The 25,857-nt window shown below is 44.5% G+C and overlaps 1 protein-coding gene across 3 annotated transcripts in view; it reads right to left on the bottom strand.

Annotated features, from left to right (window-relative positions):
* The window catches only part of LOC126520913 (cellular tumor antigen p53-like), a 102,051-nt gene that overhangs the window by 31,719 nt on the left and 44,475 nt on the right, over window positions 1-25,857 (bottom strand). For all 3 annotated transcript variants that reach the window (XM_050169740.3, XM_055065613.2, XM_050169739.3), the window contains 3 exons: window positions 21,031-21,242; window positions 20,004-20,104; window positions 17,353-17,438 (listed from right to left, as the gene is read on the bottom strand). In XM_050169740.3, coding sequence (XP_050025697.2) covers window positions 17,353-17,438; window positions 20,004-20,104; window positions 21,031-21,242 — 399 coding nt within the window. The remainder of the gene's footprint in view (window positions 1-17,352; window positions 17,439-20,003; window positions 20,105-21,030; window positions 21,243-25,857) is intronic.

Genomic DNA, 25,857 nt, shown 5'->3' with positions numbered 1-25,857 from the left:
GTGGAGCCCTTCCTGATGAGTGGAGACAGAAGCTGGTGCAGGTATATGGACAATTTGTAGAGAGGGGAACAGGTGCAGTCAACGATTGGATGCAGGGGGACATTAGGCTTGTGAACTTTCAGCAAAACAAAGTGCAGGTGCAGCACTGCTATGACAGAGAAGCTTATAATACAGAGACTTGTGCTTGGAAGCTACGAAGCGGAATACGTATGCCAGGAGAGCCTGTAAGTCCCTCTGTACCTTCAAGGTCGGGTCCAGAGTGAGCCAGACGTAAGTGTCCTGGTCATTAGGCAGGGTCATTATCTTGATTTTGTAGACAGCCGTGTCAATTAGTACCGCTGCATTCCCCTTGTCAACGGGAAGAATCACAATTCCAGTGTTCGCCTGAAGTCGCTTGACAGCCTTCCATTCCTCAGCAGAAAGAGGGGAAACGAACTTCCGCCGGTGCTGCCCAGGAAGGACACTAATAGCGCGGGTGCGAGCCTCGTCATGGCGGGATGGATAAACTTGGTTAACCACGCACTCCACCGCACACACAACCGTTCTGACGTCAGGGGCAGGTGCAACATTGAAATTCAGACCTTGCTCCAGGAAGGAGCCTCAGCAGGGTACACCGGTAGCAGGGTATACCGGTAGCAGGGTATACCGGTAGCAGGGCATACCGGTCGCAGGGCAGAACTACGGTGTACAACCTTTCAGTGCACAGTGTCGACCCTGCCGAGGCTTTCGTCCTGGAGCTAGCACACAGATGCAATGGACCACAAGATTGACTAGGAAAGCTCAAGAATTATCGGCCAAAAAAGAAACCTGAAATCATGGCTGTATTTGGAATCACTGGAGATATGCAAAACATCTCACTCACTCGATCGAAGAGAGGGAACCCTCTCCCCGTCGCACACGCGCTACTTGAGTCACGTGCTGAAGAATAATACATACGCTTCCATGAACTTTCCTTCAACCCATTGTGAACAAGGCTTCCGTAGCGAAGCCAAAACGTCTCAATGATCTATTCATTTTTAGCACTTCTTTTGGTCGGTGTCCCTCGTTTTATTGCTTCATGAAGCACCCTTGCACTACAAAGGCTCAAGTATACAAGCAGAAAAAGAAACTTAAGCAACATTAGCTTCCCTGATAAGATCAACTAGGGCTGCACAAGCTGCTTATCTGAAGTACTGCACAACATGACATAACATCTACCTTCTCTCACACACAGGGCATACCAGGTGTTTCGGTGAAGCCCAAGTAATTCTCGAAAACATTGTAGCAGAAATAAAGAGGGTATACAGTAGAACCTCACTGACAGCCTCTGCTTTGCCGCATTTTCCTGGCTCTTGTACTTTGAAATGCCAGTCCCATTTAGTTCCCACAAGGTCATATGCATTAGCTCCCCATTTGTTAGATCCAAAAACTGAAACATGAACCGCTAATGAGGCGGCCCCCGCCGGCTGCACGTACATCAAGCATGCTATGCCACAAATAGGATCCCAGGTCATTTGTTACAATACTCATCCTGCAATTATGTCAGTGGGACATCAGGAGTGCTGGCTGTCTCAGATATTTCTGCTGACCTCAACATGGCTGATGACGTTGAAAGTGAAGAGGAGGTCGACGAAATGAAAGCCTAAGTAGTCACTGCACATGTATGTTCATGGGTGCTGTTGTGACTTTCTATACCCTATGCAGTTACTTTGACATAAATGGCTGCGCGGAAACTGAAAAAGGGCTGCAAGTGCTCAATAGAGGCTGTTAACATTGTACATTTGATGCAAGTGCCAGATTGAAAGTACAAGCATAATTTAGTGTGATTCACAGCTACAACAGCACCAAAACAGTGTTTAACATTTAATGTAGCCACCAGGCAGACTTAGTGGGCTTTATTTAGAGTATTAAATAGTGTGTTGACTTTCTGTCATATTAGGTTTTGTGCAAGAGTTGTGCCACAAGTAATATCGGACGTTACGTTTTCCCTGATCAAGCACCTTTATTCTGTAGTTCCTTAAGAGATGTTACTGCATTTTTCAGCAACAATTTATTGATGCTTGTGTACAAATGAACATAAATATACTCAGAAAATGACAGGAATTCAGCATAACCTCTGCACCCTAATATGCACTGAACCGACCCTTTGTACCTTGGCGCTCCAAAACATAGTTCTCGAAAGGCGCCAATATTGAAAGACATTTGCCTCCATGACGATGTCAGAAATGAGTGTGCTGACATGCGTATAAATTGCTTATTGCAATCTCAGGTCGTCACAGACTATAAACTTTGCTTCTAGATGTCATGCAATGTTGGTCAATACTCAAGGCATGTCCACTTTGTAGGAATCTGCAACTATCTTTTTTTACTGTTCTGTGGTCTTTTGAAAGTGATTTTAAGCTCACGAATCAAGTCAAGCTTTAAGTGATAGATCAGAGCTCAAATGTATGCGAAGTCTCACTCTTGCAGAAAGCAATGCCTTTGCAAGCAAAAAATGGCAAAGACAATGAAACTGGCACTTACACTGGGAAAATATGGTACCAGCTTCCATTACATAGCATATCGATCTTTATATGAGAAAATTCTAGTAAACCAGTAATATAAAAAAAGTTTATAACATTGCCTTTCATCATAAAAGAAAAAAAAAAACTTTTGAAGATATAGTTCAGCTAAGTTTGTTGGATTCTGCAACATAAGACAGAGCTTGCTGGTGCTACCTCATCTCATTCCTCTGTCAATGCCTTTTCCTATTGGAGTGCGGCGCTCCTGTGTGGGTCCTTGGCTCAGATTATGCAGTAGCACTCAGCAGAGCATGACTTCAGTGATCTCCAGCGCAGCCGTATATAAGAATGCTTGCTGCGGCCACTTCAAATTATGGAAGAACTAAACCAGCTGCTTCCGTAGCAAATTTCTCTGCAACTAAATACTGAAAATGTTCTAGGAAGATACAGTGGAACCCCAATTATACGACTTTCTCGGGACCGCGAAAAAGCGTAGTAAAATCCGAACATAAATTATGCCTATTAAAATACTACTTATTTCGCGCGACAGATTTATGAGAAACTTCAATGTAAACTACTAGCATACTTTGCAGGGCTTGGAAACCAAAATTACCAAAAAAGTAAATGCGGTAAGAATTATGCTGCAGCACAGGTACCGATCATGCTATATTCAAGCGAACCTTTACGGCACTCCACTGCCCACTGCCACGATTCCCGCCAGCCGGCACGAACTTTAAAAAAAGCGGTTAAGTTTCTTTTGGGCCTTGTTTGATCCGTGAACCAAGAGCTTTCGCTCGAGTTGGGCAACGTCCAAAAAGAGGTCCTCTGCGGCATCGCGTGAACAGATGAAGCTCCAGATGCCGTCTATGTGCCGTAGCACCTCGGTGAACATGGTAGGCACAGCCTCATCGATGGCGTCATCCAGCAACACCTCGCCACAGATCGCAACGCTGTCGTCGGCGTCCACGTACTCGGCGAAGCCTGCATCGGCCTCGAGCGGCCTCGAGGTTGTTGCGTCCCCAGCAGAGGAGGCAGTCTCTCGCTTAAAGCCACAGTGCTTGAACGAGTTAGTGATTGTGCTTCACGACACTGCGTTTCACGAACTGGCAATAAAACGCATGGCGTCGAGCTCAGTGATCTTTTTTTCCGACTCGCTGCGCGCCATAGCCGGCAGCCGACGCTGCACCAACCGCTTCCGGTACCCTTGCTTGACGCACTTAATGATGCCGGCATCCAGCGGCTGCAGCCGGGTTGTGCAGCTGGGCGGAAAAAAGCAACCTTTATGTTCCTCAGGCTGAATGTATCAGGTGGGTGGCACGGTGCATTGTCCACGAAAAGCAATATTTTCCTCAACTTAGCACCCATTTTGTTATCCAGCTGCTGCAAAAAATTGCTGAAGAGCGAAGACGTCATCCCCGCCTTTTTGTTGAAGTTGTAGCTGCAAAGCAGCGTCTTCAAGCTCTTAAAGCACTGTGGCTTTGCAAACTTTCCAACAACGAGCACGGGCAGCCTCTCGGAACTGTCCTTGTTAGCATAGAATAGTTCTGTCACACGCTCTTTACTACGCTTGCCACCATGACAGCTGTCGCCCTTAAACGCAAGGGTTTGCTCGGGCAGCAAACGGTAAAAAATACTGCTCTCATCGGCGTTGAAAATGTCGCAGGGCTTGTATGCAGCAACCATCTCCGGCAGCGACTCCATCCACTCGTTCGCCGTTGAAACGTCCTCGGAAATGCTTTCTTCGCAGGAGCGGCTGTACACAATCCTGTTTCATTTTTTAAAGCGCTACAGCCACCCGTTCGATGCCTGAAAGCCATTGATGCCCAGACGCAATGCCACAAGGTCCGCTTTTTCCTTTAGAATGGCGCCGTCAACGTTGATCGCAGAGCTCCGCGCTCGATGCAGTCACTTGACGAGAACGTTTTCTAACTTCTCATGCTGCCCTTCCTTTGCCGCTTTCCGCTTGAGCCCGAACTTGTTTGCATACAGCAATATCACTGCTCTGTCTGCCAGGATCGTCTTAAGCGAAGATTCGGGTATCTTAAGGTCCTGGGCAATGCTGGCTTTTGTGGCTCCATGCCACTTTTCCGCTTCCTCGATAATATTCAGCTTATCGCCAAGCGACACAACTGTCCGCTTTAGGGACATCGTGCGTCGCGTTGCTCCACACAACTCAAAACCTCCACTGAACGCTAGTCGCTAGGATTACAACGAAGAACATGTGCGATAAACTGTGGGGATGCGCAACTCTCACGCGTCCTCTGATATGTTGTTTTCCCGCATAGCTCCCATCTCCTGTAATACGGCTTTGCCGCGTGGCCTGATGCCCGCGGCAGTCGGTCTGGTTGAAGCACAGTACGAGAGATGGCGCGAGTGTCATATGTAAGAGGCAGGGGCACAAAAAGAAAAGAAGATGACAATGTGCGCCAACCGGTCCGAACAGCATGAGCCCTCAAGGCACGTGACCCGAGGTGTGATCGGAGGAGAAGTGGCGCCAAGGTGGCATTATCGACGTGACTCTGGGCCAAAAAGGTTGGAGCACCAGCTTCGTACTGGCGACGGGACCCATGGAGGTTTGGACAGGCTTGTGACGCTGGCGACCCAGGGTGTAGCCGTCGACCTCGGCGACGTTCGAGCAAGGCTCCCTGGACCTGCTGCAGCCTCCCATGGCACTGCCGGGCACTCCAGGAATTGGATCCCCCTTCTTTGGCAGACCAGCACGGACGATAGTCACCGGGGCTTCTCGTCGGCACACGGAGAGGTAGCGGCGGAGCCCGGTGTTGGGCTTAGCCAGGCAGGCCTGAGTGAAAAGTCACCGATGTAAATCGGGACGCCGGCATCCGAGACGAAGGAACTCGCCGGCCGATAACAAGGAAGCAAAACTTGCGGAGTCGGCGGGAGGACTGACGGTGACCAAGAGCCGACGCACATCGGACTTGGAGTGACATGCGCCCAACGGAACCTTGTATGGGTGTTTTTTGTTAGCGTGCAGCCATAGACCAGGGTTGCCGGACTTTCGCGCAAAACGTGCTAAGGACGCACGTAGGCGTAGATAAGGACAGTGTTTTGGCTAAGCAAGTGTGGAGTTTTATCTTTGTCAGTTGAGTTTTGAGTTCCATTTTGAGTGTTTTATTTTGGGTTTGCTCTTAGTAAAGTCTGTTTGCTAAGCTTGCCTGCGTCTCCAGACTCCATCTCTCCCAACATCCGCACAGCCCCGAGATCAGTGTGACACGTATGCTGCTGCTCATTGTGAGAGCTGATGTAGCAGCATAGCGGCGACTGAGCGAGACAGAGCAAGTGTCAAAATGTTACAATGTCCTGCTCCCGCATGCTGTCTCGTGACGTTACCGATACAATATTCTCCTGGGAAACGAAAGCGAGACTGGCTGTATAAAACTGTTATATTAAATTATTAACGGCACTCTGAGGCCTGTCACTATTTCTTTCTATGGTTTAGAGTTCTAGGACTTTCATTTAACACGAATAGTCAGAATTATGATATCAGTATCCCTTTAAAAAATACTTTCATGATGCCTTTTATTCACTCTTTGCCATGTGAAGACTTTCTTAAAACAAGTTTTCTGGCACAAAAGCATCTTGTGTCAAGCATGGCATATAACAATAATTTCAAAGTAAAAAAAAAATGCTGTAAATTCCGATTTTATGAGTGAGCACAACTTATTTTCTAACGTTTGCTGAAGCCTATAGGTTTCACGAGGTCAAACGAAAATCTTTTTTAGGTTCTGATTGAGCTCTGTAATTACAGTATGAAGCCTAAATTCCTCAAGAAGTGCAACAAAAATTTTTGCACTGCCTCCTAATAGGTAAAATTCAAAGTCTGTGCCAAGCGCAGTACAGCTCCAAACATGAAGCTGGAGGTTCCATACATAATGGAAGCTGTGATGGTAGTGGTCACGTATGGTATCATAAACCTCTTGAGCACACCAGTCAGCCCGGTAAGGTGGTTGAAGAGCACACAAAGACAGCGTTGTACACAACATAAGTCAGCCCTTCCTTCCTTACATCTCCATTCTGCATTTCTTTGAAAACTCTAGAGGTCCCCTTTCACTTCTACCCTACTATCCTGTCAAGCGATATATAGTCTATGCTTTAGGCAGCATAGTCAAGGTGCGCGTGCATGCGCCAGTGCTGTGCACTACCATGTGAGCACCGTCTCTAGTTTCTGCAATGTACCGGCCTCTTGCCCCATGTACGAAGCAGCACCGCAGTTGGTGCACATTTACAAAAGGCAATTAAAAGGCAATGTAATTACGCCTAGAACTCTAGAGTAATTGAGACTGCATATCATAATTACTGGATAGCCATGAGGGGGAAAGAGAGAGAGAAAGGAGAGATAAAGAAAAATATGAATGTTTTGTGTCCATACTCCTCTAAAAACATCTAGCAGAACTAAATGTTCCCTAAGCAGGACACTTGGAGGCAATGCCTTGTACACCCCTTGTAGAATGTAGCAAAAAAGATACTCTTTTTCCTTTCATTAGGGACAATGTAACCAAGATGCAGTTTATACTAAGTTTTTACATTTATTCTGGTGGCTCTTTCTCCAGCATAATATCATGAAGTGTCCCTACGTAGCATATATAAAGACAACATAAGACAACCATTCAGCTTTGTGTGCACATACAAGTCACAGTCAATGACAAAACTGAGCACCCTCACAAATTGCTGTGCCCTCAATTTGCCAGTTCAATTCATTGCTACAATTAATGCTTTACAATGCATGTCAGCATGCAAGCATAAGCATAACAGCAGTGCATGTAGCAAGTGTCAAAGCTTTATTTTAAGCAGCACATGCATTGTGACAAATACATGCAGCGATAGACAGTGCACAGCAGCATGCAAGGCATGAAGAACAGAGCAATTCAAAACACATTACAAAAGTGTAGATAAATAACAAAACCTTGTACAACCTTTTTGAGTGTAAAAAGACTTCTGCATCTTGACATGCCTTGTGTGCAATTGCACTGAGTCAAATAGATTTAAAACAATTATACCATAATAAATAATACAACTTGGTTGACGTATAGCCAATACTCCTCAAGTAAACATTGGATTCCACTGCGGGAAAAATAGCTTGGACTTGTTGCTACATGATGAAATAAGAAACTGAATAACTAAATAGATAAGCACAAGGAAGGAGATGCATGCAAGGACTGCTTTCAAAAAGTTTTATTTGAGAACCTGCACTGAGCATACATAAGCAATTTTTACTGATTTGTATGCATGCCAGAGGTGCAATGACTTTGACATATTGACTTGTCGGACTTCAGGAACACAATTTTTTTAATAGTGTGACAGTTGGCATATTAAAATATTGTGGCCTGTGGCATGTTCCTCATTTCTGTTTCCAATATTTTTTTCTTAGTTTGTCTTTCTTTCTAGATATTATGACAGCTTTGTGAAACATTGTGCCGAGTCAATTTTGGTAGTATACATAAATATCAGGTGGAAGTTTCGTTTTCTCACCAAATGGTCCAAGGCTACCAATGTCAAGGTAGAGTCCTTAAAAGAAGTGCATACCTTTTATGCGCCGTATTATAATTCAACGTAGCTTTGCTGTGTACTAGATGACCGCTAAATGCGAGTCCAACCTTGCATCGCGACAATGTCACAGGTTGTACTGAATGAGTAAGAGCAAAAGGTGCATTCTAGTTTCTCTAAGACGTGCCATGTGTTGCTACTTAAGATTATGCCAGCAGTGTCAATTAGATTGCAAAAGCGTCTTGGAAATTCTCAAAATTTTCTTTTTATAATGCAGAAATTTGCAGCAATCTCTAGTGTTTCAGTGTTTTCTTTTTCGTTGAAGTAAAAAATGAAGAACCTGTTCTGCTTGCTAAAATTCATGTTGACGATGTATTTGTGCTTCATACCAGGGCCCAGCTCTTGAATGAACAATGTGGCCAGCTGCGGGAGCCTCTGCCATAGAGGAAGGAAATACTGTGTGTACTAGGAGATGACATGACATCAGGCAGCTACCATCGGCAAGGACAGCTACTCTTAACACCCCACCTCCTTTCCTTTGAGGCCCACTAGCACGTTGACTCTTGGGACATAGGCAAGAGATAATTGTCAGACCTTTCGAGGAACTGTTCGGTTTACGGAGGCTCTTAATGACGCTATGATCCCAATCGGCATTCACCATATGTTCTCAACTCTGCTCTCTGCATGCTTGGCAGCTACAAATTACTGCTTGCTTATGAGATTGTCAGGGCCAGTTTTCCATAAGCCTTTCCTTAACTTTTTCCATGAGTAGGCTTCCAAATTATGTGACGCTCTCTCCTCACTCCATGGTCCTTGTCCAAGAACATACTTCACAGAAACATTTTCGCTACCACTGATACTTTTTGTTAGGTATTACTTAACATTGTGTAACCAGAAATGCATCTAATTTATTTTGTCTTATTGTTATACTTCATATTTCTCTGCTTTCATCTTTTTGTGTCCTGGGGCCCTGGAGCTGACACTACATAAGCAAATAAACACAGGAGTGCACAAGAGAGAGCCTGTGCCCATGAACGTAAGCAGCACACAACAGACATCAAGAACAAGCAAGACCCACACACACAATGACGGGCATAAAAGCATAACATGGCACCAGTCCTGCCAGTTCAAAGCACAGTTGATGTGCAGAAAAAAATACCTATTAACTATCTGTTGCTATTAGCTGCTGCTTGGTTGAAAAACAGATAGCCAGTGTAATACCTGTGCCCCACGAGCGGAAGAAATGACACTGGTTTATAACTGTCTTAAGTTCCCTAATTACATTTTTTACGGCACAGCTGCCACATGTTCAAATTTAATGTGGTGCTGTCAATGACAGAATCTTCTGAAGTGAGCAATTTTAAGGTACTAAATAAAAAATAAATATTCATTTACAAGTTTAACTTGTGCCGTCATGAATAGTGAAACAATAGCAAGCCTGCTATGGTGCCATTAGCTTGAGTTTCTTGCCTTGTTTTAACGTTGCAATCGACCATAACAACTTCGTCCATTCCAAATCAAATCTGAAGCCTAAAATCCAAATGGCGCATGGGCTGTCGAAGCTGTTCCAACTAGCATGAGGAAGTTCAAGTACAACTCCATGCGGGAATTTTGTCGTTGAAAGCTTTATATAAATTATTTTTGATGAAATAGAGGCTGTTTTAAGTACTTCAATTATACTGCACTGCACAAGCTACGGAGTCGAGGGTGTGCATTTGTCAGCCAAATGAGTTCTGGTGAATGTATTAGATAACAAGTGACACTAAGGCAAATGGCATTAGGCTTCTCCGTGTGGCATCCCGCAAATGGCATTAGAATTTAAGGCATTAGCAAGATAATGTCATTTTCTGTGCCCATGTGACACGGGTATTATAGCTTTATTAAATCCCAAGACAAAGTTGTGTCTGTCCTGCCTGCTTGTACTGATATCAACAAGGATGGGCTCAACGTGCCCAATCTCTCTCTCTCTCTCTCTCTCTCTCTCTCTCTCTCTCTCTCTGTGTGTGTGTGTGTGTGTGTGTGTGTGTGTGTGTGTGTGTGTGTGTGTGTGTGTGTGTGTGTGTGTGAACGAGAAGAAAGGGGCTTAGCAGCGGGGCCTGATTTTTATTAGTCATATCATAAGAAGCCAACAAACTCTGACACCAAGGACAATATGGGGGAAATTACTTGTGCTTAATAAATTAAATAAAGAAACGATAAATTAATGGAAATTAAAGTGGATGAAAAAACAACTTGCCGCAGGTGGGAACCTGTGGGTTCGGTTCCCACCTGGGGTAAGTTGTAAAGTGTCAGTGTTGGCTCCTTATGATATGACTATATATATATATATATATATATATGTTTTTGTTTCTTTTAGTTAAATGTTAACCATGCCCCTAAACTTATTTCAATCCTTGCAGCTAGTATGTTCGGGTGCTCCCATTTCTTGCAATGTAATCTGTCAAGGCAATTGTACTTGATAACTTGCATGATCTCAAACCCTTTGTCACAACAGGCTTTTTTCTAGATATTACAGGTTGTAAAGAATAGACCATGCATATATATATATATATATATATATATATATATATATATATATATATATATATATATATATATATATAGTCATAAAGCTGGGCAAAAATATCTGGCACTTTAGAAAAGTGCTAGTTTTAAGAGTTTCTTCTAGAACTAGCTTTAGTGTAGTTGGCATGTTTATCTAAATCCAGAAACGTTGACTTCACTTGTTAAAAGCAAACCTGGGGTCTTTTTCCCCTCAAGTGGCTTGCCTAGTCCTGCAGTAACTAGTGCTCTTTTAAGCTCCAGTGTCTCCATTTTACTTTTTTGTTAAAAACAAAAAGGTATATACTATTGCTTGCATCAGACTCTTCACTTCAAGAATTCTTTATCAGGCCTTGAAGGTCATGCTCGTGGAATGAAAGTTTATGTATAGATATGCAGAACGCACATCTAGTGCTATGACATTAGAGCATGGTGTCACCAAGCTAATTAATGGCAGTGGCTAAAGTTACACTAGCATACATTTGAACATGTTCAAAATGACTAGAATGTGTTATTGTGGTTCCGGGTATGCCTGCATGTGAAATAATGGCTTCATTGAACTTCAGAACATTTTACACTTATGCAGGGTGTTTCACGTAACTTGAACCAATGATCTAAAAAAGTGGTTAGTCGCAACTAAATGATACCAACAACATATGGTTTGCAGTCATGTGGCACTCCTTATAATATCTTTTATATTGCACTTAAGAAGTTAATTAACTGAGATCAATTAAGAATTTTTTAAAATATTTCCTTTATGGCCAAGTACATTTCATTATGTTGTAAAGGGCATTTCAAAACGACTGATACAATTTTTTGTGGCAACATACATGCTGCCTGGCGATTTTTTCCAGCATTGTTTCTTCCGGGAGAAAAAAAAACACACTTGCTTAATATGGTATTGTTTACATAACTCTAAAGCACACATATTTTTTATGGATTCACAGTAGAAAGCAATGTTTACTCAAATTTAATGCACTCCAGATTTTACAGTAGAACCTCATACATACGTGGTTGTGAAAAAAAAAAAAAAAACGAGAAAGAATGTACATACTAACTGGGAAAACATACAATCCGAAGTCACAAAAAGCTTGATAGACTCAATGGCAGTTGATATTTATGCAGCACAAATCTGCAGCATGAGACATCGACGAGTGCCAAGCTGGTGGGGCCCATATGACCCGAGACTTCCACTGTTTCTGCGGCTTCGCCAAGCTTACATTTGCACTCTTCAAATTCAGCCTGGGTCAACAGCTTCTTCGAGAAGGGCATTTTGATGGGAAGTTTTGAGTGACCACTTGGCATGAATTGTTGCTGCATGAAACAGTGATGCGCTGTATCCTATGTATATAGCTGGACATAACTGCACTGGCTAGATTGGCTGCGAGCTAGGATCTGGAGGGCAATAAAGATAATTCGCCATCTTGTGTGCGTTGATACATGGTGTCAGAAGTGGTTTGGTAATTTTTTTTTGGCAGATGGGCCACAGTACCAGCCCGTGGAATGGAGTTTTTGAAGCCACCCACAGAGCTTGTACTATGAGGCAACGTCACAGAGAACAGTTGTGACTGGCTGGACTAGGCTGCGCATCCGCATCAACCAGGCACCACAACCAATCAGCACTTCAGCAGCTGAAGAAATGGACATGTCCACTAGGTGGACTCTTACAGAATACCTCCCCTGACCCTGGAGGCTGTTTCGACAATGATTCCGAGTTGTTCGTCAAGGCGACAGAAAGTGCTGATGGACACACAGACGCTCAGAAGATCCCTGCTTCTCCATGTTGCTGGTGAGGAGGCTCAGGATGTGTATAACACATTTGAAGACACGTCAAAAGCTACGTATGATGCAATCTTCAAAAGGTTTGAAGATTACTGTATGCCAAAGAAGGACGAAACCTACGAACACTATGTTTTCCGCATACGCGTTCAGGAGGAAGGTGAACCGTTTGAGCAGTTCTTGAGAGACGCATTATGAAAGGAACTGGACCGCCTAGTTGCAGTGGGGATTATGTGACGTGTTCAAGGTTGAGTGAGTGGTCTTGTCATTGCACCGCGACACAACGCTAACTTGAAACATGAACATTTCTAACTGCCTAAATGCGAGGAAATCCAAGCGAAACTAGCTGGTGCATCTTACTTTTTGAAACTCAATGCAAATTCTGGGTTCCAACAAATTCTGTTGCATGAGGCCACGTCAAAGATAAGTACGGTCACAACGCCATTCGGTCAGTACCAGTACTTGCGGCTACCCTTCGGAATTAGTTCTGCGCCTGAGGTGTTTCAGAAAACCATGAGCGAGATGTGCGAAGACCTAGTGGGAACAAAAGTATATATGAATGACATCCGAGTTTGGGGATGAACGAGACAAGAGCATGATCAGCGACTGCGTACCGACTTAGCTCGACTGAAGCGTGGAATGTTGCATTGAATCTCGAAAAGTGTCAGTTTGGGCTCTCAGAAATTGTATTCCTGGGCGACGTTATTGGTAAAAGTGGGATAAGGCCATGTGACAAGCCTGTGGCGGCGGCGAGAGATTTTCCCCCGCCAGAAGACAAAACAGCTGTCCTCAGGTTTCTAGGCTTGATAAATTATTTTGGCAAGTACATCCCAAACTTGTCAGCTAGAACTGCATCACTGCACTCACTGATCAAGAGTGACAGTATCTCTGAGTGGTCAAATCCTTTTGAACAAGAATAGCAAGAACTCGAGGCAATTCTGACTAAAGCACCACTCCTGGCCATTTTTGACGAATCAAGAGATACAAGGTTGTCAACCGATGCATCATTGCACAGTCTGGGGGAAGTTTTACTTAAAAAGCATAATGACGGCTGGCGCCCGGTAGCGCACGCTTCCAGAGCACTGTCAGAAGCTGAGGGACACTACTCACAAATTGAAAAGAAAGAACTGGGAATTGTGTTCGGGTGTGAAAAATTTCACATATGGTCGTCGGTTTGTTGCAGAGACTAACCATAAGTCGCTCATTGCCATCCCTGCCAAAGAAATTGGAGAAATGCCACCAAGGCTGCAAAATTTTTCTTACGCCTAATGGTGTATCAGTGTATCAGTATCAGCTTTGCAGACTACATCTGCAAAGCTACAGCAAGGGCACTGGTCTTCTGGCCTGGTATGGCCAGTGATATAGAAGCTTTGATCAGGTCATGCAGCGTCTGCAAAAACTTCATACATCGTCAGACGTGCGAACCCCTTTTGCCCCGCGAAGTATCAGCATGACCGTGGGATCGTGTGGGAATAGACCTCTTCCAATTTAACAGGCAGCACTACCTTGTGGTGTATGACGCATTCTCAAACTTCCTAGAAGTTAAGCGTCAGCGAAGCACTAATGCCCAGAAATTGTTGATGTGTTGGGCAGCATGTTTAGCAGACATGGCATTCCATTGGAGGTTGTCATAGACAATGGTCTGCAATTCGCTTGCTATGAATTCGGAAAATTTGCAAAATGCCTTTGAATTCCATCACACAACATCCAGTCCGCGACTTCCCCGGTCAAATGGCTTGGCTGAGAAAGGTGTACAAATTGCTAAGCGGTTACTACAAAAGACATTGAGTGGAAAGGAATGCTTCTGGTTGGGCCTGCTAAACTACAGAGTCACTCCTCTTGAAGATGGAAGGTGCCTGAGTGAGCTTCTCATGGGCCGCTGCATGAGAACACGGTTACCGGACTTTGCAGTGGATGGTCCTCAAGACGTATGGAGTATGGAAGCGAAACCAATCAAAGCGAAGATGTCTGCTCCCTGTCTTGAAGAAAGGGGACGTCGTATGAGTTCGTGATAAGCGTGGATGGAAAATTAAGGCAGAAGTACAGCAGCAGGTAGCACCACGGTCGCACACTGTGGTCACGGAAGACGGAACCAAGCTCCGTAGGAACAGGCAGCATCTGCTGTCAACCGAGGAACAGCACAAACCCGTATTTACTGACAATTGTGGTGAAACAATGGATTGTTTCAAAAACCCAGAAAGGAAATCCAGATCCTACTGCTCATCGGATGGATCACCTACAGTTTCACAGCCTCAACAACAAGCTCCCGCTGCGCAGTCACCGTCACCCGATGTGGTAGAACGTAGATCAGCCAGGCAGCCAAGGCCACCAGCAAGGCTGTCCTACGACGAAACTTCCAGCAGCTTGCCTGACACTGACGCTGCTGTGCTCAGCGATGTAGTTCAGTGAACGGGGAAGACCAATGTCTGAATAAGTGGTCCTTGTGACATCTCTTCTGTGAAAGGTGTGCGGGGTGTGTGACTGCGACTTGGCCAATCATGAGTTTTTACTGCTGTTAAAAGGAGGGAAGATGTATGCATATAGTTGGACATAGCTGCATCCACCGCTCTTGGCTGGCAACCCTGGTTGGCTGCGAGCCCGGAAGTGGAGGGCAATAAAGATCATTCACCATTTTGTGTGCGACGATGCAGATGGCTGGTGAAGAGGAGCTGGTGGGTCCTGAGCGACCCGAGACGCATGTTGGCATTTTCCTATTGAGTAGTTTTTTAAGATGGCGACAGGCATAGAGTTAGTATACTAAATCTAGAAGAAAAGCTGGACGATAAAAGTGGCAAATGCAAAGGTGCAGCTACGTTGCTAAGACTCATTGTTGTAACCTTAAAAATACTCAAAACATTATGTAAAAGCAAGCATTTATATGTAGCGCGTACATAGGTGTAGAGTTTATTCCATATATTTTTCAGAACAATCGAGTAGCTAATTATAAAATTTTTATGTAAAATTTACAGTGCATGAAACGATGTACCGTATTTACTCGCACTAATGATCGCACTCGCGTAATGATTGCACCCCTGAATTTTGCCGTCCAAATTTGATTTCTTTTATTTCCTGTGTAATGATCGCACCCCAAACTTGCCGCAGCGATATGTCGTGTGCCAAGTCTAGCTAATAATGATCGCGCTTACCATCTGTCGAATGCTATGCGAACGACTCTTCAAGACAAGCCAAGCGGTCTGCATGCACCAAACATTCTTAAGTAGATGCCTCATTTTATTACTTTCATCACTTTCCACACTTTCACGACAAATATAGGTACAACCAAACTTGCCTTTATTATGGTTAGGCTTTATAATGGTTGCTGTCAACAAAAACAAAAAAGGCGCCTTTCGATTCTTTTCATCTGCACTCGTGGGCACGCAACAAATCGCGAGCGGCAATGAAAGTAGCCACGTTTACACTGATACGTTAAAAGTGTACCATATTCATACGCCGACGCTTCTAACACAGCTAAGATATTTGCCCACCCTTAGTGGAAACGTGCCGTATTAGGATAGTACTGAAGACAGATGCCGCAGTTTCCACAGCACGCCGGCCCTGGATTTCTATGTCACTGGCAGCTAAACGCACCCATCTGTTTCTGTCCCCTCAAAGTGGACATGGCTATGGTATTGTCGCAAACTTGCCGATATTAATGATATTATTCATCACTGATACGGAAGAAACTGTTTCAATGCACATAATGTACTCACGAGAAAAAAAAAATACGCATTCGGCGCATTTGGGTTGCTCCGCCGGCGCACATTTTTGTTTTGATGTCCCGCACCCGCATCCCGCAGCAAACGCGGGATGAAAAAAAATTGTTTCCTTTTCGCGGGAAATTTAACCCGCGTAATGATCGCACCCCTGAATTTGCGTCAATTTTTTTACAAAAAAGTGCGATCATTATGCGAGTAAATACGGTATTTGCAAGTGCCCGATCCACATGGCACCACCATACTCCAAAGGGTCGAGATTGCGTTGATTGCATGTCTCGTCTGAATTACACCTTGTTGTCTATGCCTGTGTGCCGCCACAGAGTAAGCGCCACTTCATAGGAAATACCACTGTTAAAAGGGCATTAAAGGCAAACACGAAATTTGGGTAAATTGATAAGTTTATGGTCTTGATGATTTTTTAATGTCAATTCTGCACAGGGGGCAACTATGGCACTTGCAAAATTACAAGACCAGATTTTCTGAGAAAGGCGAGTGAAATTATACATAGTCCCCATGCCAGCACAGTGCAACAGTCCTAAGCAGTGCCAAAGATATCAGAGGTCATGCTTTGCCAGACTACCACCCGTGATGAGTCAAGAGGACAACACAGACAAGGCGCCACACACTCACAACAAATTGCATCAACAGCAGAGTGGTGTATGTATGATCAGCTAGCACCAGTAGCAACAACTTCACAAAGTAGCTGAAGTGTTTTCAGTATTAAATGCCACACGCTTTTTTATTATTATGTCTTAGTATTAAAAGGACATATTGTTGGGCGAGTTGGCCACAATTCATCTTGGGTACTAGGCGCGAACACACGCAGAAACAAGAAAGGAGACGGGAGGTGCTCTGTCCCGTCTCCTTTCTTGTTTCTGTGTGTGTTCGTGCCTAGTACCCAAGATGTCTTAGTATGTACCAAAATATTCATTTAAGAAGGGGATGGGGTGAAAGAAGCAAAGAGAAAAGGGTAGCTTCAGGTCAGCTTCCTTTTCTTTCATGCTCAAGAACAATGTATGAACGAGTCATAGTACAGTCAGAAGCTGGTTCCGTATTTCCGCAATAATGGTGCCAGTGCAATCCTATTTTTCCATCATATTCTCAGAAAGCCTATCTTCAGTAACTGTAATGCTATGGGAATTTTGGAGCAGTAACCTACCACTTTAAATTACTGCTGGCGAGATCAGTGCTATAGCAGCAATTAGTACATTTGACTAATCTGCAAGTCTTACAGAACATGTGTGCACAACTATGATAGCTTGCAAATGACCGGCTCAGCCAAATATAGACCAACAAATGTTTCTAAAAATTAAAGCATCAATGCTAGTACTCACCTCAAGGCGGTTGGGTTCATTGTGCTGTACAGCATAGTTGAGTCACGAAGAAATTTGAGAATTTTGTAGATCTTCTTGTTGGAGCACTGCATACAAAGAAACAAGAGGGTGGAAGGTGGATGCTTTGTCAGACTAAACAGCTACAAGTAAAGGCAATCGCGTAGTGCTATGTAAAAATAAAATAATAAGGTATTGTAACTTACGTGTACAATATTGTTACTAACGTCACCTCGAGGAACCAAGCACCTATCCTCGGTGGTTCTTGCTAACCTAACCCATTTGCTTCCACAGCCAGCGATCCACCAGCCGCTAAATAAATGACTGTTTCTGGCTATTTTTGATACCATATTTACTTTCATAATGATCACACTTTATTGTAAAAAAAAAAAAAAAAAAAATTCAGGGGTGCAATCATTATCCGGGTTAAATTTTCCACAAAAAGAGAAAAAAAAGTTATTTTTCATCCCGCATTTGCTGTGGGATGACAACAGGTCAACAAACAGGCGGCTGCCGCTGTACCAGTGCGGGACACCAAAACCAATATGGCAACCAGCAGAGCAAGCCAAACGCGATTTTGTTTTTCTTCTTCTCATGAGCACATTACGTGCATTGAAACAGTTTATTCCATATCAGTAATGAATACTATTGGCAAGTTTGCGACAATAACAGCCATGTCCACTTTGAGGGGACAGAAACAGAGATGGGCGCACTTAGCTGCCAGTGACATAGAAACACATGGCGGGCATGCTGCGGAAACTGCGGCATTTCTCTTCACTATCCTAATACGGAACGTTTCCGCTTAGGGTGGGCGAATATCTTAGCTGTGTTACAGGCGTCAGAGTATGAACAGTGTACACTTCTAACGTATCAGTGTAAACGTAGCTACTGTCGTTGCCGCTTGCGATTTGTTGCGTGCCCACGAGCGCAGAAGAGAAAAATCGAAAGGCACCTTTTTTTGTTGTTGACTACAACCATTATAAAGTCTACAAATAATAAAGTCAAGGCAAGTTTGGTTGTAGCTTTTTTTTTTTCATGGAAGTGCGGAAAGCGATGAAAGGAATGAAATGGGGCATCTGCTTAAGAATGTTTGGTGCGTGCAGACCGCTTGGTATGTCTTGAAGAGTCGTTCACGTAGCATTCGACAGCATTTGAAAGATGGTAAGCGCGATCATCAATAGCTAGACTTGGCACACGACATATCGCTGTGGCAAAGTTCGGGGTGCGATCATTACATGGGAAAGAACAAAAATTTAATTTTGACGACAAAATTCAGGGGTGCGATCATTATGCAAGTAAATACGGTAGGTGCCAGCACATCGCAGGCTATTTTCTATTTGTTGTGGGTGTCACACACCAGATGGACATAGTTGTCTACACTTTCAGCAGAAGTTCTTTGTAAAACAATGGAAAGCTTCCTGCTCGCCAGAGTCTGTCGTTGTAGCCATTGCAACCAGAATGCAAGACTTGGGAGGAAAAAACAAAAACAAGAAAACATACAGGCTTCAGAGTGGGCTCATTTTTTTTTAGCACACAGCATCGAAAACTCTGAAGCGGAAACCTCCGATGTTATGCTTAGTTTTCGAGGGCCAAGTTCAAAAGTCCAAGAGGCATTCAGAGTGCAAGAAATACAAAAGTGCACTTCACGTTACTGCATGTTTTAAACTTCTTTTATGCTCACTTTCTAGTTTTTTTTACTGCATATGATGCAGTAGCTTTTTGGAACAAAATAAGTCGGACATTTTGTAAATGTTATGTCTGTAGTAGATTTCAGAGCAATTTTCTTACAATGCAGAACACACTCAACATAGCAAGAAAATGTGCCACGATAACGTACACCACGCTGTGCTGCAAACTTCCACCTTTTCAGGAAGTGCAGAGACTGTTCTTCGAATGATTGCATCTTCTGCGTGATTGCAGTGATGCCTAGATATGGATAAAATTGGAAATCCACGATGGTGGCCGCAGCAATGAACATACTAGTTTTTTACCCCATTTTTACCCCTTTTTCACTTGCAGCTGTTACTTTTACTTTTGCATGGTGAAATATGGTGCTGTGGCCACCTTAAGTCTCTTCCCTTATCGCTCCTCTTTACGACCATATCAAGGTCGTAAAGGCTTTAAGATCTTACCAGGATTGCATCCATTGCGTTGAACAAAAGCCACATCATCTGCAGTGTGATGGCATGTCCTGAAGCCCCAATTTTCTACCCAATTCTTGTCGAGAGCACACTAAAGAAGTGCTATTTTCTCCACTTCTACCTCATATTTTTTGCTAATGTTTCCATATGTGATAAAGAAAACACCTGAGAATGGCGGAGGAAAAATGAATTTCCCCTAGCCGTCATGGATTAGATTGGGTTCCAGCTTGGTTCCAGCTTTGTGGCTTGTCTTTGTCAAGAGCTATAGTGTTAAGCGTTTCTCCATGTGATAAATTTAAGACCACCGTTATCAGTTATTAGGAAAGCTGCTATAACTGACTTTATTTTTCGAAATTTTCATCGTGCCTTCAGCTGGTGACTGGCGTTTTCCTTTTTATCTTTCTGAGCAGTCCACTTATTAAGTACATTGGGATCTAACGAACGGTTGCAGCATAACACTCGAGTTCATTATAAACGGGCTCAAATGTACTTGCACAGCTGCTGGTCACTCACCGTTAGTGTGTACTCCCCCTCGGACTCTGGCTCTGTCTTCCTGATCTTTGCTGGGGCTCCCGCAATGCCTCCAGTGATGACAGTGGCCACAGACATTAACCCTGTTGCCAGAAATAGAGCGAGTAAATGCGCAAGGCACATTAATGCTGCACTGTTACTTTCCCTTTTCTGATAAGCGGTCGTGTGAATACAGCAGAAGCTCACTGATACAATCCCGTTTTGTAGGCTTTCCCGGCGCCAACATTCGTCATCGTGAACGCGAAAATCACGGGGACAGGAAACCAAAACCTAGTCGAACTGGTGGTGTACGCTGGCATACGATGCCGCGAGAGTGAAACACGGTGCTCACTTCGCACTGCCTGTAGCAGGGAAAGGTGGAATGGTGGCGAATTTGGGTTACTGCTTATTAAAAGTGTGCAAGATACACTTCCAATGGCAGTACGCCACACCCGCTGTAGAACATATGGATGAAAATACTACCACAATAGGGTATGTTTCAGGTGATAGTAGTTGGAGATGAATGTGACGTGCCATGACCCACGAGGAGATTTGCTGGTACCGAAATAGGAAATTGAGCGAGTGCCAGCGTTTCCACGTGACACGGGTGGGTGAGTACTGTGGGAAGATACTGCAATGGGCGGCTAGTGTTGTCAAATGCACATGCCTTGTGCCTCTTCTTGCTTACAGTGGATCTAGAGCCCAAAAAATGCATCCTATTAACGCAGTTTGGCAATGTACTGAGCTCTGGTGAGGAAAGATAATGTTCTCCGGGAATGTATCAAATGGTAAAAAATAAACATAACTGCATTAGATCATTTTTAGTGTTTTCGATCGTAAATGTTGGTGCCAGGAAATGGTTCGAAACGGGATTGTACCATGGAGGTTCTGCTGTATAATAATGGATTAGGTCTTTGATAGTGCAGCAGCTGTGATGACTGTACTGTGCCAAGGTATTGACACAGATTTCATTGGGCATGCACTTTTGGAACATCTGCTACAATGTAGTGACAGCCGGAGCATCACTCACCTCTCTTCTGAGGTCGTGTCTGGCTCAGCGCAGTGTTGACAGGTTGGTGGGAAGGGTGATTGGCTACAGGATGGGGTGCTGCACCTCCCGTCACCAGTCCCAAGAGGCTGTTGTTCATCTCTCTGGCAGCCATCTTTTCCTCATTCTTGCGATCCCTTCCAGGACAGGCACACACCTTGAGGTCGATTACCTGCCTGCCAATGATGCTGCCACTGCAACAGGAGTGGAGAAGATTACAGTGGAAGCTCGGGAATATGTACCTGGTGGGAATGTGGAATAGATAACAGGCAGTACCAGGTAGCATTTACATACCTACCAACCTGTGAACATTAAAATCTGTAAAATTCCCACAGGCATTCCTGCTTCAGGAATCTGACTAAACTTGTTTATAGCAGCTTGGGCTGCCAGAAGAGGTCAACACACATACTTTAACGACTTCTTTAAACACACTTTTTCCAATCTTGTGCTGCCCCGTTTCCTTGGGAGGCAGATGCCAGCCACTACTGCATGAGGTTAAGATACTTGGAGGGAGTGATGATATGTTAGCGAGAAAACATTTGGAGGCATATCACATAAAAGAGAGAGGCACGAGTTGTATTAGTGATACGACTGTTTTTCTGTCTGACGAGATGCAGCGGTTAAAAACTTCCAGTAATTAGTCTAGACAACACTGATGTATGCATGCGCATTTGGTGATTCTCCCTGCTCTGCTGTAAGAATAAGACCAGTTGATGTTCAGCGCTCTACCTGTTGTTTCTTACTCTCCCTCCTAAGTCTTTATTTCCTTTTGGCGCAATAACGTATTCATTAGATCTCAACCAACTCGCCCAGCAACAAGTTCTGTAACAATATTCTTGATATAAAAAAGTATTCAACTTTTTTGCTAATTTTTTACCCTAGAACCTCATATATTTGAAGCGTCAATACAGTGAAATCCCGACAATCTGAAATCTCTTAATTCGACTTGACAGATAAATTGAACTGCTGCTGGTCCAGACAAAGCCCTATGTACTTGAATAGAGAAAAGCTACCACAAATTGCAACTTCAAAAGCCGTGCTACAATTTTTCAAACAAAATTTCTCACTACCATGGACTGCTTTTTCGACAAACCTGAGAGAAAGGCTAAGGTTTGATATGAGGCACGGAAAGAGCCACGGAAGCTTGAGATCCAACTGAAACAAGCGCAGTGACGTGCACCCATCATCCTTTCTCATCCTGCTTAACGGAGGCCCCAACACGCGTTTAATCATATTACTGCACCTGCCCAAAAAATCAAGCAGCCCAGTAAAAGAATACCTGGGAAAATAAAAATGATTGTACCTAAAACTATTACTAAATCAGTTTCAAAAACATTCAAGCATTTCTTTTTTTCTCAGCCTCACACTTTAGTGTTGGAATGTCGGCTTGGATCTTTTGTTAATGCGTTTTCTTCTACCTAAAGCAGCGAACTGCAGACACCAAGAATGTAAAACTTAACAAACCATCATATAGCAAGTTAATTTTCAACTGCCATCACAACAACGGTCTACAGGGGAACACATTTTGAATAAATTTGATATTATACTCATTTACAATGACCAAAAAGTGCATTTGGGCAAGTCAGTAAGAATGCATGTTATGAACATCAAAAAGGGGCATGACAAAAGGAATGTCTGTGTTTCCTTTTGCTGTGTCCCAGCCTTTTAAACAGTGGGCAATTAACTACAATAAGCTATAGCAACATATCATTTGTTTCCTCTGCAAAAAAGGCTGTTAATGGTTGTCACCCAGCCCACATTTGAAAGTAGTCACCGATTCATGCCACTTGGCTGCAGCATGCACTGTATTGAATGGTGCATTCAACCAGCATGCAGACAACATGGAACTGATTTATGAGGGAGCTCTACTACATGCTTGTTCACATGCTTGCTTTTACTGACATGGCTGTAAGCCACTCCAACATGAAAGGCAGCGCCTAAAGCTTCACACCACCAACACAGACATGCATAACTTGCGCCCAAAAATTCATCACGCTTCCATGTTGCTAGACTGCATTATACAATGCAGTCCACTTATAGCAATACCACATATATACAGTCGGAATCCGTGATAACGAAATACCACAATGAAATTCTCGCGGCAATGAAACATTTTCATATCCCCTGCGAACGCCCATTGGATTCAATGCATTTCGTACCTCTCGGCAAAGAAATATCGCCGTACTGCAATCCCGCATCAACGAAATTTGTTGGAACGTAACTCAGCATATTGCGTAAGGCTAGCAGGCTCCAAAATGTACTAAAATGTGATTGTATTGCACTAAAATTGTGTAAAATGCCACCACATTACACTCGTGTGGGAGCCAGAAGCAATCAGTGTGCGGGAAACACGTCATGGCCGCCATCTTGTTTGTTGATCGTTTGTTTGAAGCGGCACCATGAGCGGCACGCACGTTGCTACCGACATGTGACGACAGTGTTTGCACGCCTACTAGGCGAGATCATAGATCCTTGTTAGAAACGCGCGTTCAGTTTACATTCCCTGCTGCTGATGACTTGGCGAGGCCTAGGCCAATCGCGTGAGGTGAAACTGAACGCAAACTGGATGGGCGTTTCAGTCAACAATCCCCGACCGCGGCAGTGCACTGCGTAATGTGCGCCTCGGTGAGAAAAATACAGCAAAAAAAAAGAAATCCACATCCCACCTACCGTGGTATTGTTTATGGCGCTTGAGAAGGCGGTCGCGGCATATGGAGTGTCACGCATCGGGCCATGATTGAGCGATCGTCCGGGTATACGTATTCCTTACTTCAAGCACACTGGTTTGGTGCCACCCGACAAGCATCGTGTACGTATTCGGCGCCGGACGTAGATTTGCGCGAAAGGGCCATTATTTCATTCGTTTGCCTTCGCGTACACAAGATACAATCACTTTCGCACTCGGCACCGGACGTGTCGGCGCCTGCGGGCAACAGCGTGCGGTAGAGAAATGCTGCTGCATGCGCTGATGCTCTGCGTCCGTTGCCGAGTTATGCAAAATCTCGCAAAAGGGATCGCATCTCCGAAAGAAATTGACCGAGAATACTACGCCATGGCAGTACTGCCACCGCTGGTTGACGCACGTGGCGCACCTTGTACTGTTGGCAATGCAGTTCTATATCCTCGAGCAAAGCTTGCCAAGGTAGGCTAACGGAATCATGACAGTAAAGTTTTGTTCTGCGATGCGTTGCCTATCTGTGCTGTCTCTTTTCGCAACGACGAAATTCTTGCGAAAGCGAAGTTTTTCGCTTCCCCGCCGATTTCGTTATTGCGAGGTTCAACTGTAACGAGAGGTTATGACCACATATCGAATACAACAATAAAAATTTTGCCTTCAGGACACCGCTTTTAGTGCAGACAGCTTGACATTAGCATTGCTAAGTTTCATCTCAACGAATGAGGCCAAGACAGAGCAAAATGTTTGCCCGTGCGAGTACGTATCTGCCGCCATTACTACATAGCATGTCCTTCTTGCACGCCAATTCCGAAAGCCACGAAGAGCATCGAGAGTTGGTCCAGCATGCCACAAGATAGCACCAGCTGCTTCGCATCTATGTCGCCCACAATCACAGTGGAAGAATACACAGGTGTCTCAATGGTACTGTTTGACTACAGAGCAAGCGAACGACGACTCTGTTTGCATTTCCTTTTTTCGCCAGAGTGAAGCAGTGATGGGTCCTTGAAGCCCTTGGGTTTAGGGATAGGAGGGAAAAACTAAACATGTCTGCAACACACATTATTAAAAGGCAATTGGAAATTTGGGGGCAGAAAATTATGGAGACCACAAACTTTTTTGATCTGCTCATATATATATTGCTACATGCAAGTGGTATTTGATTGTTTGAACGAGGTGCGCAGGCGCCATCACTCGAGAAAAGAGGAGGAAGAACGAACTGGGCTTGCGCTGCGACCGCTGTTGTAAATATAACCTGTAAATAGTTGCTCGTCTTACTGACTCGTCCTTCGCGTAACATTACGGTGGAGGTGGAACGTTCTCCGACCTGGCTATGGAGCTCCGAAGCGGCCGCACCGTCGTCTTCTCAGCCATGGCTTCCGGTGGAACCACCCCGTCGCCACCTACACCTGCGGCACCAGCCACAACGTACATTACGGTTCCTAGTCTTCGTGATCCTGGGACATTGTCCTCCCAAAATGACATTGACGTCGACAACTGGCTCAGCATGTATGAGTGTGTTAGCCAAAGCCACCACTGGGACCCTACCATCATGCTTGCCAATATGTTCTTTTATCTGGACGGGACACCACATGTCTGGTTTCACACCCATGAGATCAAGCTCTCCAGCTGGGACATTTTCAAAGAGCGGCTTCACGACCTTTGGCAACCCGTCCGGTCGCCAACAGGCTGTACGAAAAGAGCTTGCCACCCGTGTCCAGTCGTCGACCGAATCGTATGTCTCCTACATACAGGAAGTGCTCGCGCTTTGCCGGAAAGTCGACGAGCACATGACCGAGGTTGACAAGGTGGGCCATATCCTAAAAGGCATTGCAGACGACACCTTCAATTTGCTCGTATATAATGACGTTTCTACCATCGACGCCATCGTCAAAGAATGCCGCCGCTTCGAAGTAGCCAAAAGCCGCTGGTCGTCCCACAGTTTTCCCGGCTCCCAAAGACCCCTGCCACGTCCTCTTGCTCCGCTCTTACCGCCACCATTTCAAGAGAACATCGCGCGTATCGTTAGCCGTGAGATTGAAGCGGCGAGTCTGGCCCGCCTTCATCCATGACCCCCTGACAGTACCTTTGACCAAGCGGCCCCCACTATTTCCTTTATTGAAGCAGTTGTGCGG

Source organism: Dermacentor andersoni, chromosome 3, assembly GCF_023375885.2.
Source record: "Dermacentor andersoni chromosome 3, qqDerAnde1_hic_scaffold, whole genome shotgun sequence".
Classification (NCBI taxonomy): domain Eukaryota; kingdom Metazoa; phylum Arthropoda; class Arachnida; order Ixodida; family Ixodidae; genus Dermacentor; species Dermacentor andersoni.
The sequence above is the reverse complement of the archived record's forward strand: the minus strand, read 5'-3'. Positions and strand labels throughout refer to the sequence as shown.